Source organism: Podarcis erhardii (genome assembly GCF_964252035.2).
Source record: "Podarcis erhardii genome assembly, chromosome: 2".
Taxonomy (NCBI): Eukaryota; Metazoa; Chordata; class Lepidosauria; order Squamata; family Lacertidae; genus Podarcis; species Podarcis erhardii.
Window position 1 is genome coordinate 70,197,627 of NC_138498.1, and position 26,320 is coordinate 70,223,946.

At 44.6% G+C, this 26,320-nt stretch overlaps 1 protein-coding gene across 3 annotated transcripts in view; it reads right to left on the reverse strand.

Moving 5' to 3' along the window:
* Positions 1-6,085: 6,085 nt before the first annotated feature.
* The window catches only part of GRK6 (G protein-coupled receptor kinase 6), a 33,391-nt gene continuing 13,156 nt past the window's right edge, over positions 6,086-26,320 (reverse strand). For 2 of the 3 annotated variants that reach the window (XM_081850231.1, XM_081850233.1), the window contains exons 3-16: positions 24,608-24,720; positions 24,224-24,301; positions 22,210-22,310; positions 20,992-21,084; positions 20,364-20,427; positions 19,667-19,807; positions 17,841-18,031; positions 17,360-17,397; positions 17,144-17,233; positions 15,232-15,440; positions 13,545-13,682; positions 13,297-13,434; positions 12,938-13,072; positions 6,086-10,573 (exon numbers count right to left, since the gene is read on the reverse strand). In XM_081850231.1, coding sequence (XP_081706357.1) covers positions 10,523-10,573; positions 12,938-13,072; positions 13,297-13,434; positions 13,545-13,682; positions 15,232-15,440; positions 17,144-17,233; positions 17,360-17,397; positions 17,841-18,031; positions 19,667-19,807; positions 20,364-20,427; positions 20,992-21,084; positions 22,210-22,310; positions 24,224-24,301; positions 24,608-24,720 — 1,580 coding nt within the window. In that variant the 3' untranslated portion in view covers positions 6,086-10,522. The other variant, XM_081850232.1, reaches the window with a different exon arrangement.

Consider the following 26,320-nt stretch of genomic DNA (forward strand, 5'->3'; position numbering starts at 1 on the left):
TCCTGTGTGAGTGCCTGGAGGCGGTTGGAGGTTGGATGGCGGCTAACAGATTGAGGTTGAATCCTGACAAGACAGAAGTACTGTTTTTGGGGGACAGGAGGCGGGCAGGTGTGGAGGATTCCCTGGTCCTGAATGGGGTAACTGTGCCCCTGAAGGACCAGGTGCGCAGCCTGGGAGTCATTTTGGACTCACAGCTGTCCATGGAGGCGCAGATTAACTCTGTGTCCAGGGCAGCTGTCTACCAGCTCCACCTGGTACGCAGGCTAAGACCCTACCTCCCCGCGGACTGTCTCGCCAGAGTGGTGCATGCTCTAGTTATCTCACGCTTGGACTACTGCAATGCGCTCTACGTGGGGCTACCTTTGAAGGTGACCCGGAAACTGCAATTAATCCAGAATGCGGCAGCTAGACTGGTGACTGGGAGTGGCCGCCGGGACCACATAACACCGGTTCTGAGAGATCTGCATTGGCTCCCAGTACGTTTCCAAGCACGATTCAAAGTGTTGGTGCTGACTTTTAAAGCCCTAAACGGCCTCGGTCCTGTATACCTGAAGGAGCGTCTCCACCCCCATCGTTCAGCCTGGACACTGAGATCCAGCGCCGAGGGCCTTCTGGCGGTTCCCTCATTGCGAGAAGTGAGGCTACAGGGAACCAGACAGAGGGCCTTCTCGGTAGTGGCGCCCGCCCTGTGGAACGCCCTCCCATCAGATGTCAAAGAGATAAAGAATTACCTGACGTTCAGAAGACATCTTAAGGCAGCCCTGTTCAGGGATGTTTTTAATATGTAATGTTGTATTGTTTTTAATACTGATTGGGAGCCGCCCAGAGTGGCTGGGGAAACTCAGCCAGATGGGCGGGGTATAAATAATAAATAATAATAATAAATCTGTAAGTTGACAGCTATGGATGAGGGGCATATATATGGGGGGCGGGGGGCAGGATATATCCCCCTGCTAAATATGTCCCCTTATAGTTTCAAACAGAGATCTTGGTTTGAGCATATCCTAGCCAGCAAGGAACTCAAAACCTATCTCCAGCAGCTACAGTTCCCCTCTGCCCTTGAGCGCTTTCTTGCTCAGCTCTTCAGCCCCAGCTCTGCTAAGTTCTAACAGAGATCATTAACTGCTAGTTCTCTCAGTTTTAAATATATATATATATATATATATATGCAGGTTTTGGTGTCCTCGGGTGTCTTCCCGTGTAAAAGTTGGGGTGTCTAGGCGACGTTTCGACGAGGTCTCACTCGTCATCTTCAGGCTGGTGCTTTCGGCTTCTTGTTACTGGAACAGAGCAGGATCTCAGTGTTTGAGTTCCTATAAATACTGTAGAGGGGGTGTGGTGTATAGCCTCCAATGTTCTGGGCAGAGAGGAAGTTCCCAGGCTAGTGTGCCTTTTCTTCTTTTGTTCCTTAATTACGTCGCCTAGACACCCCAACTTTTACACGGGAAGACACCCGAGGACACCAAAACCTGCATTCCTGTACCCGTGAAAATCTACGAAAGCATATATATATATATATATATATATATATATATAAACTCTTTACAGGGCCCAACTCTTTCTTCAGGCCTGCAGATTCCTCCTCCCTCCTTCTCTCAATTTACAGCACCTGCATCACCAGCTCAGAGAAACCCCCATACTGACAGCTACTAGGCCCAACAGGCTGAACTAGCTAGGCCGAGGCACAGAGAGCCCCCAAAACGAAGGATATAACTTTATTGCCACGTCTGCTATAACCTCAACAGATCTACTGAAACATAGACCAACCTGCTGCTTGAAAAACACCTTCAAATGAGGCAAATCTACTGATAGTTGATCTTACACGACTCTTTAAAAGTTTTATAATCCGCAACAATGTAGCAAAACTCTTAAAAGACTGAGGTGTGTGGCCCAAAAATAAAGCAACCCCTTTTTGTTCCATTCGATCCCAGCCACAAAGGAAAGCTAAGCATGTTTCCTGCATAGCGACGTAGAATACGACGCACGCTGCCGAAGCCCTCAGGAATCCCATGTGCTATCAGACTACCTCGCGTGCTGCGCACCACCGACCTCCTTCCCCCCTCAAAATAGCCCTCAGCCGCAGTTTCCGCTCAACCCCCATCTGCCTCCATCCGCGGCGCAACCCTTGCAAGCAACAGGAGGCTCGAGCGGGAAAGAATCACGCGCCCCCTAGCGAGAGCGCCGACTGCTTCTGCTTGCTCAGCTCACCCCTTGCTCCGCCATTCTCATCGCCTTGGAAACGTCGTCGGGGAGAAACAGCAGCACGGAGATCGTGTCTCGCTCCTTCTTGGCAGGGTGAAAGAACAGGGAAGAGATCTCTCTCTCCCCCCCGCTCCCAGCCGCTTACAGTGAGGATTCTTGATAACAGCTATTTAACCAAAACCTTGGGCCATCCTTAGTCTCTTCTGGGAAGAGCTCCCACCTCCAAGAACTGTCAAGACCAGAGCCCTCAACTAATAGTTGACTGGCATACATGCCCTGGAAATACTTTTTTGGGGGTGGGGTTCATAATTAGGCAGCTGCATAAACCTCCTCCTCCTCCTATCTCATTATCTGTGCTCCATTGCCCACCCCATCCCTGCCAATCCCATTTTTGCCAAATTAATCTGAACCTTGCATATACCAAAAATAGTGCAATACTGACATTATGCAAATTAATTAGTTTCAGGATTGACGTAATTTGTTTTAAGCACAAAATGCAAGTTTCCCTGGCACAGAACGTTGATTTTTCTCTTCTTATTTTTAGCTACAGTCAGCCCAACAGAGAGCACTATTACACACCCTCACAATGACTTGTTTTAACATAAACTAAATGTTACCCTGTTAAGTGATTATGTTATATATGGCAGCAGGCTTACATGCCCATCATCAACCTCTCTTCTGAAGCTGAAATGTCAAAAGCTAGGCCTGTCGGGGAAATACAGTGTAAGATGTTTTACCTGCTAATCCAGGTATGAAGGTATGAGGTATGAGAACAAGCATCTGTTGCAGCATAGCTGTACAGACACCCAATGGTATTAGATGCTAAGCTCTGCAGAGGATTAGAAAATGTAAAGTGAACCCAGACTTTAAACACAATAAATGTAGACAAATTATGCAGTGATTGCAAAAGGGTGCAGGTTATGTTCATCAAGAGCACAGGCTATCCAGGCTGAATCCGAGAACATTCAAACTTGGGGTACTATTGATTAAAGGAACCGCAGACTCAGTCATACAAATCACAATTTTAGCAGTTAAGTCTGCAAAAGATTGGTTCTGAGAAAAAATAGTTCTGCAGAAAAGATTAGCTTGTTTTTAGATGTGTCGCAGGAGGCATCATCTTAAACGAGGCAGTTCATTTTCTCTCACCTACAAGGCAATACCTCTTCTAAAGTGTTGCTTGCCATATGCAGTTTCAATTAACACTGTTAGACACTTCTTTTAAAAAAAGAAGAGAGATAACATCTGCCAACTGATTAAATGGGGATCTCATTTTAAGCCATCAAAATGGTTTCCTTCTGATCAATTGGCCACACATTGCAGCCCTAATTAGAAGTTATGCTCCTGCAGCTGTAGTGAGTGAATAAACTGTCTTGGGCAGAAAGGGCCTGGGTATTAAAGGCCTATCTATTGTGGGTGTCTTTCAGCTCCAAAGCTGCTGCTTTCTCAACAGCTTGCTACTCCTTCAGTTGCAGCCTGGAGGTATTTCCAATGGATTCTTTTTGCTAGCTAAACAAAGAAAGCTGAATCAACATGTACGATTTATCCAATTTTAATTTCAGAGAACCTTATAAGTTCAGTGGCTCACTCTTACCAAGAAGAGTGACAACACACCATAAATCGCATGGGCCCCAATTCAATTAACCCAGTGTCTGTGCAAGGAATCCTGCTAGTGAAGAGTGCAATGCTGAATTCCCACCCTGGATTAGTGCTGTTAAGTGCAAAACACCAGTTCTCCTGTTAGGCAAGAACTGGTTTTGAGCAGCTTCGGCTCCTTTCAGTTATTTCACACCTTCTATGCTGACCCAAGTAATATGCTTTAATAGGTGCCTCCAAGTCAGGGGTCAGCAACCTTTTCCAGCTGTGGGCCGGTCCACCGTCCCTCAGACCATGTGGTGGGCTGGACTATTTTTTTGCGGGGGGATGAACAAATTCCTATGCCCCACAAATAACACAGAACTGCATTTTAAATAAAAGGACACATTCTACTCATGTAAAAACATGCTGATTCCCGGACTGTCCACGGGCCGGATTGAGAAGGCGAATGGGCTGCATCCGGCCCCTGGGCCTTAGGTTGCCTACCCCTGCTCCAAGTAGTGACGGGCTGGATGAGGGCCACAAAGCACATGCAAGTCCTTGGCTACAGCAAGTGGGCCTGCCTGCATTGCATTACAAAGAATTCAGGGGCTGCTCAGGGCCAGCCCACCAGAGGCTCAAAGAAGCGACCACAAGGGCAGCGAATCCCAACGTTGTTCTTTATTCCCTCCTCCCCTTGTTCCTGATGTCATGCTTCTTGCCTGGTGAGGAGGGGCACCACTTTGTGGTTCGCCTCAGGTGCTAAAATATATTGGGTCAGCTATGGGGATTCCCCTTGTGGTTGAGCAACAGATTCCCACACATCCCTGATGGTAGGGCTAAGAAATCAAAGCTCAGCCCAAAGACAGACTGGTTGTGAGTAATTGATCTGACATTGATTAGATGCTTACCCTATTCAAGGTCAGCTCAGGCTTCCAAGAGTAAGCTTGCTGCCTCCTGTACTTTGGTACCGGCACAATCAGGGCAGTTACAATTTAGACACCGTGATACATGCCATAATAATCTCTGGATTAGGTTACTGAAATGTATTCTACATAGGGCTGCCTCTGAAAAGTTTTCACTAGTGCAAACTGTGACTGTTCCCAATACCTGTTGTCAGCAGAGAGAAGGCTGCATATATTTTGTAATATTTGCCATGGGTGTCTGTGTCTTCTGGTTCAAGTCCCAAATCAAAGGGTCTGGGTCCCATAGTAGTTGAAGGAATCCCTGATCTTAAATATACATCCCTCTTGTCTCTTTAACTATTCAAATCTCCAGAGATACCGTCTTTCTTAGGAAGGCCTTTGAATCGTAGAAACAAATGGCACACTCTTTTTAAACCAGGTTGATTTGGGTTTTCTAATTTGCATATTCTAGAGTATATCCTTTTATATTTTTACTGTTTAAGTATTTTATGTGAATCTGAGACATTCAGAAGCCTCTGGGTTAAGTGTTTCACGAATAGCAGGGATGCTTTCTTCTATCCATACTATTTATTGAATTTTAAGGCATTAGGGTTTTAAGGAAAGTTAAGCCAGCCCTAATTTTAATACACAACAATAAATTGATACTTTATCAAACTTACTCCATTCAGTGCCTTAAAAAGAGGGGAAGGTAAAAAAAATAAAATTACTAGGCTATCCCCTCAATAATAGCCTGTCATTTCCCCCCTCCCCGCCACAATTTTCTGAATAGTATACACTGCTCTTCTCCAGCACATCTGTTGTTTAAAAGATGAGGGAAGGCCAGCAACAAGTTATTCCTCCACAAGCACTATGACTTCTCTTCCTGGTCCACTGCCAATAGCAAAACTACTTCTACCCTGCCATTTTTCATAGGAAATGCAATAGTGTGCTTACTGAAGAGGCCCAGGGCTCATGAAGTCCTACAAGGCTAAATATTTGAGGGGGGGGCAGGGGGTAGTGCAGATGCCAACTTGCACTGGAATCACAACACTGTGTAAAACTGTTCTAATGTGTTCTATAGGCTTCAGCAATGCCAAGCACATTCAGTGCTATCTTTAATCTACAGCTTCTAAAATATGTGCGGTCGCATAAAATGTGGCAGTTGAACTCTTGTGCATTTCACACATACATATCTGTGAAGTTATATCTTACAGATGAAGGAAAGATATCAGACCCCCTGATACAGCTACATCTCAGTTAAGATGGCATGTACACTAGAAGACCCTGGAGGTGATGCATTTCTACCACAAATACTGTGGGATGAAAGTTGCAATAGTACATTTTGAGCCATATTCACAAATCATGTTTCTGAGTGCTATTGCAGTTATGAATGAGGCACACAGCAGTAATTTTGAAGGAGGTCCTTTTATTCCTGGATTTCCATAGGGTAAGGGGAGACAGAGACACCCCCCTAAAAAAACAATTCCAGAAACACTCTTGCCTAGGCAACGGCAGTACATAGTAGCATGTCCAATTTTCAACTCTTTTAGTGGGCGTATCTCCAGCATATACATTTTATAATATCACAATTTTATATCTTTCATACATAAGTTCACTGCCGCTATGGAAAAACAAATCAGACAGGAGTTAGGCTAGAGAAGAATTGCTAACAGACTGTAGCACAGACCTGTTAAGACAGAAGAGAAACAAGCAAAGGCACAAACTTAAATTTTAACAGGGATGGGGTGGAAGAAAGAGTCAAGGCAGAAGCCTATCCTCAAGAGGCAGGGAGAATGGAGAACAGACCCAGGCCAACACGTCAGACCAGGGTTTTGGCAGACACAAAGGACAATTCTGAAGTGCTCATAGAACTGAGCCCAGATGCTCCTGACCTTAGAAGTATATTGCTACAGCCATAGTTTTGAATTTGAAGCCAGAATAAAAGGAGGAACACTCAGTTCTTACACATAAAACTAGGGATGAAAGTCACCTAATGAGTCCCATAAGCATAAGTCCTGCATGAGGGTTCTGGTTTGCATAACAGGGCTTTCCCCCCTGCCTTCCTCCCATGCTCCTCAAAATTGGCTTGGGAGTTGGGAGAACCCCCACAGCAGCACTGGTGTGCAGGACAAGAGGCGGAATTGTTCTGTCTCACAAGCTACAATACTTGCACTGATGAGACATTCACCATAGTACAACCCTGAATTCTACCCTAGGCCTTGATTTAGGCTGCAATCTTCACCCTACTTACCTGGGAATAAGCTCCATGAAATAGGACTTACTTCTGAGTAGACATGATTAGAACTGCACTGCTAATCAAGCAAGCTTTTAAAATACGGGGGGGGGGGGGAGATTCTTAATTAGATTAGTTGCCAACAAGGGAAGATCTGTTTCTAATTGGTATGCTGGAAGTCCCAGGCCCATTATCTAGCAGGTCTCATGAAAAACAATTGAGTAGCAGGTGCTGGGAAGTTCAGGGACACCTTTCTCTGCCTGAGAACCTAAGAAAGTCACTAGCCAATCAGAGTAGACAATACTGGTCTAGATGGACCATAATCTGACCTGATGCAAGGTAACCTACCACCATACAGATAACTGGAGACAATTAACTCCTTCTTCCAGATTTGATGAAGAAAAGATACTTGAAACTTACATTTCTTTCTCTCCACTACTTCAATTCAAAAACCAGAACACAAAATTTGCCACTGTGTTTTAACAACAATAACTACACTTAAATATATATTTATAACACTGATGGAACATGAACTTTTACTTCTTCTTTTTTTAAAGGGTGTTGTTTTTGTTAAGGAGAGAATATTCTATATTCCCAAATTTGATTAAATGTAAAATATTAAGATGACATTTTCTACTGGCAATAAGTAGCAGATTTTATTAAATCATATAATCTTACACCTAAGGGAAACTGTCCTTTTTATTAGTCTTTTGCATTATGTACCTATAACAAGTCTTAGGGATGTCATGCTTAAACATTACAAAAAAGACTCAAGTTTAAATGACAGAACTACAGGTTTCCCTGTCAATTGTGAACAGCGCACAGGAGTTTAAAAAACATGGATTCCCTGCAGTAACATCTGGAACTGGGACTGACATCCATATTTATTGCACTGAAATCTGCCCATGTTCTATTTACAGTTGCAGTCCACTTTCCATTTTTAAACTCTGCCTTTCAGGTTGCGTCTACAAATGTACATCAGCTCTAAGATATTATGTGGGATGAAGTGACTAATGATATTCTCAGACAAATTTTCAGATGATCAGAAATATTTTTCAAAAGTATTTGAAAGAGGCAGAATACAATCAAAAGATAGGGAAGACAGGGGAAAGACACAATGAAGAAGTCTGTAAATAAAATATCACGTTCAACTGGAGTTTCTAAGGAAAGGAATGAGAAAGGCTCACTGAATTGCTAGCTGGATGTTAACTGACAGGCTGCAAGAGGCACGTGAGAGTGTGTAGAGCAGACAAGGATGGAAGGCAGTAACAAAAGATCTATTTGCCACGCAGAAAACAATGAAGAGAAGCTGCTCTTTTCTAATTCAGGGACATGCTGACTGATGCTCCACATTCAGGAGCATCAGCATGAAACTGCCCAGCACCTGGCAATGTGTTCACTGCATCCACTTCTGTACCACAGCAATGAATCATCAGGACATACAGTTAGCAAACAAGTTCAAAATAGTTCCAATATAAACTGGCAGATGAGGTTAACTGCCCAGGAGCAAGGCAGATATCACACACACACACACACACACACACACACACACACACACACACCACTCACCCACAATCTCCAGGTTAGAAATAACTGCTGGGAGACTGAAGAAGTGCACACTAGATATAGAATAAGGGGAATTATTTGAGATTGGAAATCTTTAGTCCAGGCAATAAATAGGTCTACTTATCAGAGCTTCATGAAGGCACAAATGCTGCTCTGTGGGTGCCTTGGGCTCCCAGCCATGGAAGACTGTGGAAGAGATTCCTATGGAGAAAGATGACTAGGACTTTCAGCCCAGTTACACCAGACAGAAAACATATACACTTGAATCTCCTAATGTTTTCTGAGCTCTTCACCAAAAGAGCCAAGCTTTACCTGGACAAAGCTGCTTTTTTTCTACTCTAAGGCTAACAAGCAGCTTTGAGGTATGATGTGATTAGGAAAATTGTGCAAGGGAAAAAGGTGAACCCTACACTTTCAATGCTGCTGTTCCAAAATCAGAGAACTAGCACCTGCTTTACATTAAAAATGAAGACACCAGGAGGTTTTATTAGAGACCTCTCACTTTTCATGACGTTTAACCCTTTGAAAAAAGTGCAGAGGGCTCAAGATTCTAGGCTCGAATCCATGCATGCTCCCACATTGGCACAGTTGGCAGGTGAACTCTTTAGAAAACATTACTAGGACAAACAACAGAATCACATCATTTCTTGGGGGAGAAAAATAGGGCACAGTGGTCCAGAAAATAAAATAAATAAAAATACAGACTCAACTTTTATAGGTTCCCAAGGTAAATGACAAACCCTCCCCAGCTTTCCTTGTCAACTCATACTGGCCTTATTGGAGTTTCAAGAAAGAAATTAAAGCTAGAAACCAGTATGCTGCCACCAGCTTCCATTTAACTTGTGTGATCACAGCTTTATGTGCTTGGCCAAAGAAAAGGGGGCAGCAGGGATAAATGTCAGAAGGTGGTGGAGAGGAAACATTGGCAATCCCATCAACCATTGCACCCACCCTGGGAGATTGTTTGGAGGTGCGGGGAGAGTCTGTAGCAACCTTGGGAGAGAGTGTGCAGGCTTTAGATAGAATGTAGAGGTGGTTGGAGAGTGCTGGGACATGCCTTTTACTGTTTTTAAAGGGTTGTTTTGATTATACATTATTTTGGCTTTATGCGATATCCCCGGAATGAAACCCCTGTGTAAGCTGAGAGTCAACTGTAATGCTACTCTAGTGTTTGAAAACTTCCTTACTTCAATTAAGCCATGTTAAAAACAAACCAACCAAAAACCCACAGCCTGTCATCTCAGAAAAACCTGCAGGTATTATCTTGACATGTCTACAAGCCTTAGCATCTCTCCATCACTCTCATTGTGCATTATGGGAACAAAGCAAGGCATCTGGGGGAAGTCCTGGACACACACAGGTTATCCCAATTGTGTCCCTGCAGACTAGATATGCCAGTGGAGGCTGCTCTTGCATTGCAGCTGCCATTCCTGAGCTTCTCCTACTACCCATTTCCACCAGCAGAACAGATTGGTGGATATTCCACAAGGAACATTAAAAGGATCCATTGCTTGGGGAACAGAGCTGCTTACTTGTTTCTTAGAAGTTACTGGTGCACAGTGTTCACGAGGGTGAAGCAAGGATGCTAGGGTAAGGAAGAGAGAGAGAGATACAGAAGGACCTCCATCCCCAACAATTAAAAATGTACATATGCTATATACATACATTCATAGATATATCAATATAAATATATAAAACAAACTCCAGCAGGTGAGCAGATGGGAGGCCAAAGACCAGGATCAGGGCCAGCCCTGGAATGTTTCACTAGTTCCTGCCATCATCTCTCCACTATGGAAAAGGTGTGGCAGGATGATCCCTCGGCAGTACACTGAAGACCTTTGCAGAGGTGTCTTCTTTTCCCCGTCCTGGAGCATTTCCTCTGTAGGGTGGAGTCTGCTGCCACCCTGAAACGATGATTCCCACACTCATACAGCTAGCATGTGCGCTGGGTTGTAAGCCAAGCCAGTGCTAAGCCAGTACCATCTCTTTTGTTGAGTCAGCTCGCTGCTTGGCCAGGCTCATAGAAATAATAGGCTGGCGGGACCTATAGGCGAGTGGGTTCCTCTTCACTTTCACTGCAGTTCCCACAACAGTCCTGGAGAATGAAGGAAGGAGGAGGCGGCAGGAGGAGGGGGGAAGGGTGGGGGAAAGCAAGGGGAAAAGGGAGAGCACACAGCAAGCACAGAGTGAGTACAGTTATTATTCAACACGCAGACATGCCACAGGATTCTATTCCCAGTCCCCACAGAAAAAGAAACCATCGCTTAGAAAAGAACTTTGGGGCTCAGCACCCAAACCAAATCTGCTGGTGGAGCTGCTTGCAGTCAGTGCTCTCTGGCAGCCAACCTGCAGGACTAGAGAGGGAGAGAGAGAATATCATGCTGGACCTCCTACCACACTCCCTTATTCACAACCAGACTGTGCCTTTTCCATACCCTTTCCATGCCTATTTATGGGCTGTGAGGAATCTAATTGTACTTGGCCATGGCCAAGCACAGAAGCAGGAACGGAAATTATTCTATGTTAGTGAGCCCAGGACAACAGTGGGGTCTTACGTAGGCCTAGTAAAACCACAGCAGGAAACAGATAAACACAGAAAGATGAACCATTACTTCAATGGAACAACTGCAATAAGATAGGAGCATGGCCTAACTGTAGAAAGCAGGACATGTCTAGAACATCAGCAAGCTCTCAAAAAGTGTGCGGGATTCTTGGGTACGTGAGGGAGAGAGAGAAAACTTCCATTCTTAATAGCAAGGCCACATAAAGAAGGCATGGGAGCTGGAGAAAAGGGATTTTTAAATAATAATCCAGCTGCTTCCATGGCAAGGGAACAAGGCAAGACATTCATGATGCTTTGCAGGAAGCAGGATTAGTGGCTTGAAGAACTATTAATGAACAAACAGCATATTTTGGAGAGGGGGGAGAGGGGGAAGGAGAGGGAGGCACTGAAGAGGTAGAGTCCTCATCTCCTTGTCTTGTCATGTCCGCCAAGGGAGTTTGGGGCACCAGGTAGTCATTTTCCTGAGCAGAGAAGAGGTTGCTCACCTCTGGAAAGAGAAAACATGCTGTGAGAGCCCGGCCAGAAATAGCCATGCCCTCTCCTAAGGCCTCTCCCGGCCTACAGGGATAACTACCACCAAACACAGCAGCCAGAGCAAGACCCAGAGGAACTGCCAAGGTGAGGGATACTGAAAAATGATGAGCCCACAGAAAGGAGGGAAGATGCCAATTCAAATGGGCTCTCATTCACACACACCACACCACAATAAGGTCAAGCTCCTAGCACTGGGAGTGAACACTTTTTTCTAAGCAAAAAGCACCGCAAACACATGTGCTGTGCAAGAAGCTATATTTCTAAATCATGAAGACATAAGGGGGTTCAGGGACTAGTTTCTGAGAACAAATGACACTTTATCAAGTCTTTCTCTCCCACAGCTGTCTTAGAAGTTTTGGGATGGGAAACAGCCAGGCCATGACAAGAGGCATTTGGGTACATGGGGGACTACATTGCTTTCCAACTATTTGTCCAGAGCCAAAAGCAGCAAGGCTGTCTAAAGCCAAGAATTATTAGACTTTGCTTCCAGCCACCCACAAATCCATGTCAAGTATCACACATACAAAGCTAGGGACTCTTGGGTACCAAACCCCAAGACGTCCTTCTGGTTATTCAGAAAGAAAGTTGCTCTGAAGTGGGAAGTTACATCTGGATAGTTTATGGAGCTTATGTTAGTAAACCGAACTAGCTGAGCTCGAGTGCCACTACAGGAGCTGGCCTGCTAATGGGTCTGAGGTGTAGAGGTAGAGAAAGATCTGTGGTGCTAGGACTGGCATAAGACATGGTACCACTTGAGGAAAGCTGCTACCCTCTCCTCTCACACCTTCACCCCTCCTCCACCACCTCTTCTCCTCTTCTCTCTCTTTTAATGTTTTGCTGGTGGTAATACAGCAGCAGCAGCAGCAGCATGCCTCCACCTCCTCTCTGCCTCAGGAAAACAAGGAGGCCCTTCCTCAGAGCAAGACATACTGAGAGAGGTGGCATAGGAAAGTGCCTGTACCACTGCTGTGCTTAAACTTTTAAATAATGTTAAAAGACCACCCCAGGAAAGTGGCAGTGGTGCAGGCACTCTCCTGGGTTGCTCGGAGGAAGGACTCCCCTACCCTTCCTAAATGCAAAGCAGAGAGGAGGGAGATGCTGAGCATGCTGCCACCATGTAAGGAACAGCAAAACATGGAAAGCCTGGGAAGTGGGGGCAAAGAAAGAAGGGCAGATGAAGCAAGCAGGAGGCACTCATTTACTGCCCCATCATCAGACAATGCTTCCTGAGAAAATTCCTTCATTTTGCCCCATGGATGGGCCAGCCCTGTGCAGTGCAAAGAGAGGGCAGAGAGCATCCCAGAACTGGTTTCCGATCCCCATGTCAAGACAAACCTGCTTCCCACATTTCAGGCAAGTTACCTGTCTGCTGAAGAGACGTTGGAGGAGACCCTTTTTGGGCTGGATGGGTTGCTGTCCCTTCCAGTCCAGATCAGGCGGTATGGCTCCATCTGAACCAAAAACATTCAGCTCTTTGAAACACTCTGTGTCTATCATCTAGGGGAGAATAAAAAGATGACGAGCTCACTATTGGTCTTCCCTGCTCAGGTCCTCATTGACAGGGTGTCTCCATGACACTTGTCCCAAATTAGCTACTTATACAATACCTCAGCCAGTCAGTTATGGAACAGCTTTGCACCCCACCCCCAGCAAGTGCAGATGACTCAGCGTGTCTTCCCATCAGAAGCAGAAATTCTCCTGAAGAGTAGAAGAGCACCTACCTCATTCTGCCAGGGAATAGGGACGCTTCCTGTTGCAAACTTATGGTAGAAGTCATGGTCGGTGGGCTCCAGCTCTACCCCCTTGACTGTAGAGAATTGTTCAATGTCCAATACATCCTTGCAATAAATAGCCTGGGGCTAAGAATGCAGAAAAAGGAGAGCAATGAAAGGGCTATTCTCCTACACCTGAACACAACCAACAGATGGTACGAGGAAGACTCTGCTACACACGTGCATTCTGAACTCACATCGGGTTTGAATGGTGGGTCGAGCATCCCTGCTTCCAACCGCTTGAAATTCAAGTGTTTAAAGAGAGAGTGCTCTTTCACTTCCTGAGCACCAGCACCTCGACATCCCAGCCGTTCCAGTGGGTCTTTACACAGGAGCTGTAACATAGCACAGGGTGTCACACCAAAGCCTCTGTACTGCCAGAAGGCTTTAGCTACAAAGGGCAACAGGCCCAGCTTCCAGGAAGATGAAACAAAACCTAAGCTGAAAATTGCTTAAAATGTTACTTTTGAACAATATTCTGGAACAGAACTTGAACCATTATTGGTAGAATGGGGTTCTTTTCAACTGAACCCGAAACACAGCTTAAGTTACTGGTTATGAATAAATGAATAAAAGCTGATAGAACATCAGCTCTTGACTGCACTATGGCCTTCTAAATCCCCACATATGACAACTCTAAAGTAAAAAGACATCAAAATAATCTGGGAGGACTTGTTTTAATATTATGCTCAGGTTTCTCAGCCCTTTCAAAGGTAGTAAACAGCAAGAAGGATCCCTGTTGCTTTATTTCTGAGACTTATACCCTGTTTTCCACTAGCCTGTCAGAAATCCCATGGCTTTAAGACAACAATCCACAGAAATTACAATACAGAATGAATGTATCTTGTCCACTGATAGACAAAAGAAGGTCGCTGGAGGGGAAGGGTCTAGTCCAATAGCTGCATTCTAGGGTATCCTGGATAATCACAGGAAGCATGGATTATTTTAAACATCAATCTGCATATTGAAGGACATAAAAGTTTCTTACATGAGCAAGCAACCTCCCTCCCAACCATTGCTTATTCAAGCCTCTTGCAAGATGCAAAAACTCTTAGCTATGTAAAGTGAGTTATAGTGTGGAGGAAAGAAGTAAATAAGGCTTGCTAATTCTTCCAAACATCTGAGACTGTTATGTATGCAACAAGATTGATGACTGGGACACAGCACTCACATGATTTCATACCCCACCCTTAGTTCTTCTACCAATCTCTTTACATTTACTCAAAAACGAGAAAGGGTTTTTGAAACTATTGATGTGTATTTAATGAGACCTTCAGAGACCTCCTGCTTGAATGAAACCCTCTGCACTGGTTATGATTGAGGTTTCCTTCAATTGCTTAAGCTTCAATAAGCTAACAGAGAATAAATTAACAGGATGGGACAAGGAAAAGCTTAAAATATTAAACTGCTTGATGCCAGGTAGGTAGGTAATCTAGGAAGGGATCTAGGATCATGTCACAGTTGCAGCTAGGCCATACTGCACCATACCCTACTCTTATTGCAAATACAAATGTTCCAGGAGCCAGGTTGAAGAGGAATGAAGAACTAGTGAGTACAGATGAGACGATGTTTTCTGAGTCTGACACTAAACTGCTACCAAGCTACAACTGCACTGAAGAGAAGTATTTTTACAATTTTCGTTCATTTCACAAAGGTACATTGCCTTGATTTCCTGGCTGCACCTGGCTCTGGAGAAGTCATACACACAAAATGAGATCTAGTAGCAAAACAAAAGTTATGGTGTACTGCACTACTCTGAAGTTAGTTTCCAGTGAGCAGGTACAGCTTTCTCAACGTACACAGAGCCCACTTAGAAGTGAGCAGGCACCCCTTTTAAATGCTAAAAGGAGGGTAACTAGCTTAAGGATGAGACAATATATGTACCATAGAACAGAGAGAACGGGAAGCAGGTGAGAACTTCTCAGAGTACTCTTCCTGCACATCCTTCACCAGGCGTTCTACTTCTTCGCGCTTAATCTTCTTCCTGCGCTGCTGAAATGGAGACTGGCCTTCAATCATCTCATATAGCAAGCATCCTAAGGCCCACCAGTCAGGGCTGAATGTGTACCGCTCATTCTTCACAACTTCAGGAGCTGCAAAAGTAAGAACCATTTGAACAGGCCTGTGGATATTCTTCAAATGCATGGTGCTGAGTGTTAAGGGAAAGTTTGTAGCTCAGTGAAGGCGAACACAATTTGCACACAACAGGTCCCAGATTCAGATCCTAGTATCTCCAAGTACAGCTGGAAAAATCTAACTCTAGTGAGCCACTGCCCGTCAACATAGATAATATTGAGCTAGGTGGACCAACGTTCAGGCTGCTAGCTATGAGCTCAATAGAACTGGTCAGACTTATGCTTGTGTTGCCAAGTGCAATTCCAAATCTCATGTTTAATATAGTGGCAGTGTAAAGTACAGTACTTGCAACTGCTTTAAGAAGCAGCAGCAGCAGGAAAGGGAATGCTTAACAGTCCCCAAGCTAGGGTTCAGTGATGTGCCACAAAGAGGAGCCATCTCATCATGTACACCTTTGTAATATACTTTAGTCTTTGGCAGGATTCACCTAATGATTCCCCATAAGCAGAAGCCCTGTGCAAGGTCTTCCACTGGGTAAAAGTGCTCCCCCCCCAAAAAAAAAGAATCAAGAGTCGTAGCTATGGCGTGGTGGCGGTGGCTAGCCAGGTTTTTGCCCCAGGTGAAGCCTCCAGAGAGGCGCCACCGAGGCTTCCAGTGTTGTGTGTGTGTGTGTGTGTGTGTGTGTGTGTGTGTGTGTTTTCACGCGCGCAAATGCATGTGGGTGTGCCAAACTGGGTCTTTGACCTGGGTGAAATAAAGCCTAGTTTTATCCCTGCCCAGGCACTCTTCAAACTTGGTGGGAGGAGGAGATGGGAGAACCCCCAGAACAGAGGAGGTTGTTCCATCTGGCAAACTTAAAAGGTTGTGCAGATGGAAAGTTCAACAGAGCATGATGTTTAATTCCTCCCTTCATCCTTCCACACTGCCCAACAATGTCTCAAATACCATCCTTTTTTCCCCTCCAGCCAAACAATGCAAGGAAGAGTCAATGTCTGTAGAACATCTACCAAGATATACTAATTAAGTGAACGTAGGCTAACTGGCACCATACCAATACTGTACTTTAACCACCACCAGGTTTTTGGCTTGCAGTAACAGGAAATAATTTGTACAGAACATGGCACCACAAGTCAACAGCAACACTGAACTCTGCTTGCTTTGCCAGTTCTACCCAATCTAAAGCATCCTTGTTCTGACACCTTGAAAGGGGTGCCAATTCTTGCACAATTTTGTTATCTAGACTGCTGCTCTTTGGACACCAGGAAAATGTTAGTCCCAAAGAGTACAAAATTACAGCTTTGCAGAAACAATAGGAGCTTGTTTGTTTTATAAGCACTGTAAATTCACCTCCATCTAATTTCCTACAAAACTTAGGGCCCAAATGTAATTGAAGAGAAGGAATGCTTAGGATCAAGTAAGGTATTGCCAAAATAGAAGTAGTGAAATGGATTACACAGCAATGAAGACAAATGCACTTTCTGAGTCAAACTTAAAGATTTAACTGATAATTTAACTTCTTAGGAGACTAATATCTTACCAGAATGTCAAACTTAGGGTTTAAGTCTCACTGGATTTCCAACATACTACAATAGCACCCACCATTGTTCTGAACTGCAAACTTTGACAAGATATTGCTTTTACCCAGTGTCCTTGGCTGCTGCATTTCATGGTCTCCATGTTGAACCCAGTCAATTCAACAGGACATTTCTTGCATACTCACCCATGTAGCCAACTGTTCCCACCCGACCTTTTATCGTCTGTCCCTCCGGAACATAAACTGCGAGGCCCAGGTCAGAAATGCGGATGTGACCTTATCAAAGGAAAGTGAGTCATGCAAGTGTGCAGTTTGCAGATTTCCCTCAACCCAGAACAAAATCTGATATAAAAACTGCAGATAGCAGTGAAGCCAGAGTGTTTAGAACAGACATTTACTCACCATGGTCATCCAACAATATATTTTCTGGCTTCAGGTCCCTGATGGAGGAAAATAGATTGTGTAAGACATAAACCTCAATGGGTTGCTTCTCCAGGACTAGCAGAGGAGAAGCACCATAAAACATATAAGCAAGAATTAGTGATGCCAATATCACAGGCAAATATGAACTATATAGCCATACCTTTCACATATGGGAAATTTGTGAGGCAGGGCCACTTTCCCAGTACCAATTTTTCCCCTTCTTTCTTCCACTTGGGCATTAATGAGAATCTGATATGTTTTGGATTCTCAGCTTGGAAGGAGAATGAAAACCTGTGCTGGAGAGTTCTTGGAAACTAGTCCTGCCTCAGGTTTCCTTGCTAAATTCTGAACAACTGCTTTTACAATATAGTAGCAGTGCTTAAGATACTACACAAATCCTTGTTAATATAAAACCCCAGTGTGAACCCCAGCTACACCTGGGAGAAAAGACTGTTCTCACCTGTACACTATCCTCTCATGGTGGAGGTCTTCCAAGCCACAGCAGATTTCAGCAGCGTAGAAAACAGCCCGTGGCTCCTCAAAACCGGCTTCTCCCATGTGGTAAATGTGGAACTTCAGGTCCCCTCCATTCATGAGAGTCAGGACCAAGCACAAGGCATCTTTTGTTTCATATGCATAGGCCAGACTCACCTACAACACAAGCAAGCCAAGTCAACCACTAGAAAAGCAGAACAGCCTCGCACAGCGTAGCACCTACACACACCTGGCACAATTCTGCACCAGCTATACACAACAAAATAGATGCTCAAAGGAAGATGCAGGATAATTTCTGTATCCTGTACAGGAAGAGTTAACTTTGCATGAAGCTTTTTGGGTAAGAGGTGAGGAGGAGCTGAAAAGTATGGAGGGAGTAGGGTTAATAGCGATGGGACTCGACATGATAGTGAGTTGCAGATGGAGAGAACAAAGAATGGCAGAGCTACAACTGCTGCCAGGGCACTTTTCAGCCATTGGAGCAGCCTTCCCCGACTCAGTAACCATCAAATATTTTGGGCTACAATTCCCAGCATTCCTGATTAGCAAAGGGCTGATGGGAGTTGTAGCTGAAAAAATATGGAGGCCACCAGGCTGGGGGGATATGCACTAAATGAAGCACTATTCCCTTATTACTCTCGTCCCCTTCAGTGAGACAGACAAATCCAGCCAGACCCCAGAGTAATGTACTTTTATTATATCATCTCAATCCTTTCATAGACGGGTTTCCCATTGTTTCATGCCATACAATAGGAATATTTTGACAGGCCAGCATTATGTGAGCAAAGCCAACTGTGTAGGTTCCTCCCTCCTGATAGCTGCCTGGCTAGAAGAGGCAGACAACTGAGTGGGAAAGGCCCACAAAACTGACCCTGCTCATATGACTATAATTTTCAAGTGTTGCAGTGGCAGTGTGAGACAAAGCCATGGAAAAGCAGCTATGGCACATTTGTGGTCATGCATTAAAGCTTAAAAGGGAGAGAAAGTTTTCTGCATAATATTGTATGAAAAAGAAAGATTCCCTGTATCTTCCCCACAACATCCCTGGTAAGTGAAGAACCTGCATGAGCTGGTTATTACTAAAGGGATCTCCATACAGCCAGATCCTAGTCTGCTTATGTGTGTGGTACGGAAGCTGTACTACCCAGGACAGGATGGGGTTGTGCAGAGTTGTGAAGGCAGCAGAGAGCATTGTTGGCTGCCCACTCTCCACCTTAGAGCAGATTTATGCCACAAGGTGCCATAGGAAGGCACTGGACATAGTAAAAGATCCATCGCATCCTGGTCACTGTCTCTTCGAGCTCCTGCAGTCAGGAAGGAGATACAGGACGATGAAGACAAGAACGAGCCGTCTCAAGAACAGCTTCTTCTCCAGAGCGATCTCGGCCCTGAATGGGAAACCTGGACTTTGAAAGTTATCTAATCTTCCTTGCTGTATTATACTGTATTGTTTTAATTAGTGTTTTTATAGTTGTTCTGATTTTGTGTGGAGTGCCCTACCTGGGTGGATGGAGCAGCCAAGTAAATTTCGTTGTCCCTGAGAGGGAGCAATGACAATAAAGATATTATTATTATTATTATTATTATTATTAAATGCAGTAATGCAGACTTATGGCCCAGAAATGTAAGTCCAACAGCCGTATGCTTTTCTTGCCATCTGGGTAAGATTCCACATACTGCAGTCCTCTCCTGAATTAGTCAAGATTGCTTCACCAGGGTGAGACAGTCAAAGACATGGCCACGTTCTGTCTCAGCCTCAGTGCAGAAGTAAAGCAGTTCCTATGTACTTACTACAAACCTACTGTTCACTTTCTCCAGTATTTGCTTCTCATTCAAGGCCATGGCTTCCCCCTTCCGCTTTTTTATCCGCTTTTTCTCAAGCTTCTTGCAGGCGTACATCTTTCCAGTGGCCCGCACCTGGCAAGCACAAACCTTGAGGGAAGGGGAAAAAAACAAATAAATGACAATAGGGCAGGTAACTTTTGGAGTATATAAGTTCTGATAAGGGGGTTATTGGATCCCGAAATCATTACTCTCACTTTGAGATACTGAAAGCAAAAGTGATGTGGTACCATAGAGATTAAGTAAATGGTTTATTGCGGCACACCATGAAAGCCCCAACTTTCACTGGAAAAATTGGTTCACAGTCATGTTGCTGTAACAAGAAGGTGACAAACTCAGAGCTCAGAATCAATTCCAAAATGAATGGTTGAAGGACTCAGTCCTGTTGAATCACTCCCAAGTCACACCTAGTATTCTCCTGCTTGTGAAGCGCTGCATGTAAAACCTAGGAGCATAAAACATACTTAACACAGCAGTGAGCAACATGCCACCCAACATTCAGCTAATATTTCTAGATATCAGCATCTTAGGTGACCAAGAGTCCCTTCTTATAGGACTCATTCTGTGAGAGAAAAATATGCCATGCTCTATAGATTCTTGAAAGCAGACGTGGGGCTACCTTCTCTGCATTGCTCAGACTACATACCTCTCCAAAGCCGCCCTTTCCTAGTACGCGATACTGGCGGAAAGTGTTCTTGGTCACATGCCGCCTAAGAAGAGAACAGAGGAAATGAGAATGAACTGAAAGTAGTCCACTAAAAACAGTAAAATGGTTATCCTGTTCCCCCATGCACTCAGTGTAAAACTGCTTTTGGGCAGAATCCAATGTGGTGTGAGCAGACTTCTGTCAACCCTCTGGAGCAGATTCTGGGGGCCTGCAAAGGAGAGGAGTCAAGAAAGAGCAGAGGAAAGTGAAGTCTCAGTACACAAGCATATATGTTTCACTCACACATGGAAAGTGCTGGATTCAGCCCGTTGTTCTGCAGTTTATGCAAGGCATAGCATACACACAAGCTTGACAAACTAGAATACAGCATGGGTTAAGACTACATGGTCAGCAAGTTTCAAGGCTGACAAAATGAAAAGCAAAAACTGATCTTGAAGAGGACTTGTTCTCACTATATGACCAGGAGTCACCGGCTAGCATTTTCTCTTTCACTTATCAGTGAAAGTATCAAGGGCATGAAATGTGTTCTTTACAATGTGCAAAAGGGTATTAGGTTGAAAAGCAAAGCTACACCTATCTCTGACCCCATAGCAAAGTGGAGGTTTACCTTTCCAGATATTTCCATTGCAGGAAACGGTTGAAGTAGATGCTGTCAAGGTAGTCAGCAAAAGGCGCCACACTAAGGTAGTCATGGATGAGCCTAGAGGAAGGAAGCGGAACCCATCAGAAACAGTGAGGTTTCCCTATGCCACCAAATAAAGAGAACAGAACCTGAGGCACCTCTGGGAGAGAAAAAAGCTGAAAGGAACATCAAGTTTTAAAGCTTGAGACGCTTCAAGGGATTTGACAAGCTCTTGGATCATAAGGCGAGGAGACTGCCAGAGACAGCAGACATTGAGAAGGCTCAGGCAACATACTATCCAATCTGGAGAGCAACAGGAAGGAATATGATGGTTACTTCCCTTTTCAGAGGCTGCCAGAGAAAGCAGGGCTCCAGATCAGAGGCTCTTTGTTCATACACCGCAGCCACGTAGGTCACTGCCAGAGCTTTTTGCACAGCTGCAGCAGCAAGACTTGGGGCCAGAAATCTGAATTATATGGGCAAGTGCAGCAAGATGAAGAGCACAAAGGCAGGGAACTCTAGGCAAGGCTCACTTTTAAGAAAATTCCTTTTGATACTGCCACAGCTTCCAAGCACCACCACTGCCATTAGTACAAAGTGCCACCACAATGTTATCTGCAATCATCCAAGCCTGGTCTGATATTTGCTGCCAAGCTAGTGAGAGATGTTTTCAAGGTAGGTCTTACTTATTTAAACCCTGCCTTTCTTCCACTGAAATCAAGATGGCATACATATGGCTCTCAGGCAGCCAGTCTTCCATCTAAGTATTGACCAGATAATACCTGCTTGGCTTCAGCAAAGGCTACTGCATCATGTGCCTTCAGACTATGCCCTGGGACTTCTAATGAAAGTACATTGTTCCCAAGGGAGATAGAATACAAGCCAAAAGGAGCATCACAGGCTGGGGTGACTCCTTTTCCATTCACCATCAAGGGCAGCGTAAGCGATCTAGCAACTCAAATATTAATATTTATTAAGCCTTATAAGCCACCTATACACAACATGGCACCCACTGGCTCTCCTACAGCAGGGAAATAAACAGTACATGAATTCCAAGCAATGAATTCCAAGGCTTGCTGGTGACAACCCACTTACAGATGCAACAGGTTGTATGCAAAGTTAGCCCCTACTAGATAATCAGTGACTACTGTCCTGGGAAATGTGCACATCATGAAACAAATTCCTCCCAATCCCCCCACTCACTTGGTAGATTCCTTAAAGAGCTCTTTACCCGGTTCCTGCTCCAGTCGCTTAGAACACAGATTTACTAGCTCTGAGGGCACTTCAGGCACATGATCCACACCCTGAGGATAGACAGGATCAGACAGGAAAATCAGAGTTCTGTTGTTTTTAATACCTATGAATTTATATCCTGCCCTTCCCATAAATCCCAGAGCAGGTAACAACATTATTAAGCCAACCAACAATACAAGAAAACAATGAATAGTGAGAACAGATAATCAGATCCAACCACAATAATTACACATTCATTATTGCAGCAACTAAGTATTCATTAATAATAATAATAATAATAATAATAATAATAATAATAATAATAATAATTTTTTATTTATACCCCGCCCTCCCCAGCCAAGGCCGGACTCAGAGCGGCTTACAAGCAATAATAAAAACAAGTTGAATGATTACAACTTAAAAACAAAAATAAAATACAACATTAAAATAATGGAATATTAAAGTATTAAAATGTAGCCTCGTCACAGGAGGAGAAGGAAAAGAAAAGAAAAAAGAGAGAGAGAGAGAGAGAGGGAGGGAGGGAGGGAGGGAATCAAATTGGCTCCAAGGCAAAGGCCAGGCGGAACAACTCTGTCTTACAGGCCCTGCGGAAAGAAATCAGATCCTGCAGGGCCCTGGTCTCATGACGCAGAGCGTTCCACCAGGCCGGAGCCAGAGTTGAAAAGGCCCTGGCTCTGGTTGAAGCCAATCTAACTTCCTTAGGGCCCGGGACCACTAGGGTGTTGTTATTTATGGACCTTGAGGCTCTCCGTGGGGCATACCGGGAGAGGCGGTCCCGTAGGTACGAGGGTCCTAGGCCGTGAAGGGCTTTAAAGGTCAAAAGCAGCACCTTAAATCTGACCCTGTACTCCACCGGGAGCCAGTGCAGCTTGAAAAGCACTGGGTGAATATGCTCCCATGGCAGAGACCCCGTGAGGAGCCTCGCTGCAGCATTCTGTACCCGCTGGAGTTTCTGGGACAGCTTCAAGGGCAGCCCCGCGTAGAGCAAATTACAGTAGTCAAGCCTGGAGATGACCGTCGCATGGATCACTGTGGCCAGGCCGGGGCGGGAAAGGTAAGGGACCAACTGCTTGATGCGATGCGGCGAAGGTGGAAAAATGTCGCCTTGGCTGTTGCTGTAACCTGCGCCTCCATGGAAAGGGAGGCGTCAAGGATTACACCCAAACTCTTAACGGAAGGCAATGGCACTAATTGGGCCCCCGCAAGAGAAGGGAGTTGGTCTGGAGAAACCAGGAAGGCCAGAGTCTGACCCTGGAAAGTCAATGAAGTTAGCACCAAGTGCCCCTCATGAAAGAAGCTGTTCCAAATTTGGGGCATCACCATGGAGAAGGTACTACTAATGGACTGGTAGAGTCAAATTCAGCACCAGGTTTGAAGGAGGTCCTGGGCAAGGTGACCCCCAGTGAGCTTACAGAGTGGCGTGGGTGGACAGCACCAGGGGAAAGTGGCATGGTGTGGCTATGGCAGCTGCCCGGCCTTGTGCTTCTCCTTCATCACCAGGCCCTTAAAATTTAAAAAGATTGTAATAATGCCAAGCTTCCTGGGGGGTCAGGTTAGCACTTTGGGGAGGCAGCAGTGCTGGCACAAATAATTTGTTTCTTCCGAGTACCTGGCAGTGAAAAGACAAGTGCTGGACAGATGCTGCCACTACTACCTTTCCTCCCAAATGCCTCTGGCTCCAGACATAGTATTGCTTTATTATGGGGAGAGCCTGTGGGGCATGGTGGATGCTTCTTCTTCTTGGTATTAGCTCTTGGAGTGCCAGGCACTTAAAATTAAACCTGGTGTAAGTCCTAGGAGGTCCTCGGCCCCCCACGCCTGCTGGGAGCTAATGCCAGACCTAGGTACCAATGTTTACTCCCTGTTGGTAATATTTAGGCATATCCTTGACCCAGTTTAGTCTAGGGCAAGTGCAGCTCTCATTAAGGCAACTTTCCCTCTTTTTAGCTAATGCAAATCTCACCTTAGGGGTCAAATACGTCTCAATCAGGAGCTGACCACACTCTTTTAGTTTTTCATCAGGGGTCACTTCATACTCTGCCTATGAGGATAAGAAAGCAGTATTCAATTATTCTACATACTACATACCTCTCCCAAGAATAAAAATGCAGAAATGATGCAAACCAACCAAATATTCTTGTATAGTCCAAGAACCACCACCACCTATTCCAGACTCCACTATGAGCAGAATATGAGTACTGTGAAAGTAATGAGGCAAGAATAAAACCACCTCCATACACTCGAATTTGCAACAGGCCACGTGCCAGGATCCCTTCCTTCAAAACTTACAGTTAATCAGCTCCCATGCTTAACCCCCAGGAAGGGGTTCTCACATAGGTGTGCTTACCACAGCATCCAGGAACTTGACGCAGCGCATAAGCTCAAGCCGTGTTTCACAAAACAGTCTGAAAAGCAAACGGCCAATGGGCTGCTTCTCACACAAACTGTGGTAGTCCCGCTCTGGAAAGAAAAGAAAAGAAGCATTAGTCAACGGCTACTAACCCATACCACAATCAGGGAACATTTAAGAGAGGAGGACACTAAATCCATTTTCAGAAGAATTTACTTGATCTGAAGCAACCCCTTTAGCAATCAAAGATAATAATAATAATAATAATAATAATAATAATAATAATAATAATAATAATAATTTTTATTTATATCCCGCCCTCCCCAGCCGAAGCTGGGCTCAGAGCGACTAACAAGATTAGGAGAAGGGTCCATTCCAAGTCCTGAAAGCTATTCAATGGAGCAGATAACCTGTGTGTCTGACTCATTTTAATTCCCAGCCATAAGATCTTCATGTTAAATCTTTATCTTCAAGAATTTAAGTGCTCTCTTGAGTAACTGACATTTCCTTCTGGCCACTGCACAGAACTATTTTTGCAAAGTCACTCAGCTGTTTATCTGAAAGTTTAGGAACCTGCATGGCCACAGCTGAATCATGGAGCAGAGAGTGAATTTCCAAGCAATATATCTGGTAACTCATATGGCAGGAATGGGGAACTTGTCGCCCTCCTGATGATGTTGGACGCCAAACCCCCATCAGCCACAGCCAGCATGGCCAGTACCAGAAATTATGGAAGTTGTGGCCCAGCAACATCTGGAGAGCCACAGGTTCCCCACAACTATACAAGGGAATATTAAATCTCTTTGAAGCAGGATGGAAACATCCACGGACGCATATCTTCTCTAGCAGGATATCAATAAACCTTTTTTTTTTCTTTTTCTATGTGACAGAATCACCACAACTCATTGCTCCCTAGGAAAGTGCTGCTGGTATTTTAAATCAAAGTACAGACTATTTAACACTTGTTCAGAAGAGGAGGGGAGATCTTATCAGGCGCCAGCTTAAGGCTTGCTTCTTTTCATGTTTTTGCCTTTTGGGGCGTCATAGGTTTGTTTGAGTGGATGAGGGTGTGTGTGTGTTCCCCCATTTTGGCTATAACAATAAAGACAGGTCAACTTGTCCACCAGAGGAGTTACTTGGCACAACCACAAGTCAGACATATCAAGTCCCCAAATTTAGGTTAATTTTTCATGGCTTGATTTTATGCTCTCAACCTGAAGTCTATATACCAGAGGTGTTGTTCCCTCTCCTTCACATTGCTGACATAATTGGAGGGAGTAGAGAGAAGAGGAGTGACATTATTTTTGAAATTTACATTTTATTGCTTTCAATTATTCATACAGAAAGACAATGATCAACAATTTTACTCTCTCTTTCTCACCACAGGAGGAACGACATTATTAAATAATGTTAAAAGGATTCTGCCCTCTTCCCCTGATCTGGGCATGTCTTCTAATCTGAAGGGGACAAAGCTAGAGAAGTGACATCAACAGCAAAGCAACAGGTCAGCCTCCTCAGGGTAACTTAATTCAGCTGTATTAGGTATAACTGAATGATTAGTTCACACAAGATGCAGAGCTATGGCAGAATTAATGAGCAGAGGCTAATAGAAGGCAGCGAGGCCAGAACAGCAATATCATGCGGAGAAGCAGTAGGCCGTCTCCATCTGTAGGCAAGTGCTTTGGGTTCGCAGAATCCTTTAATTATTAA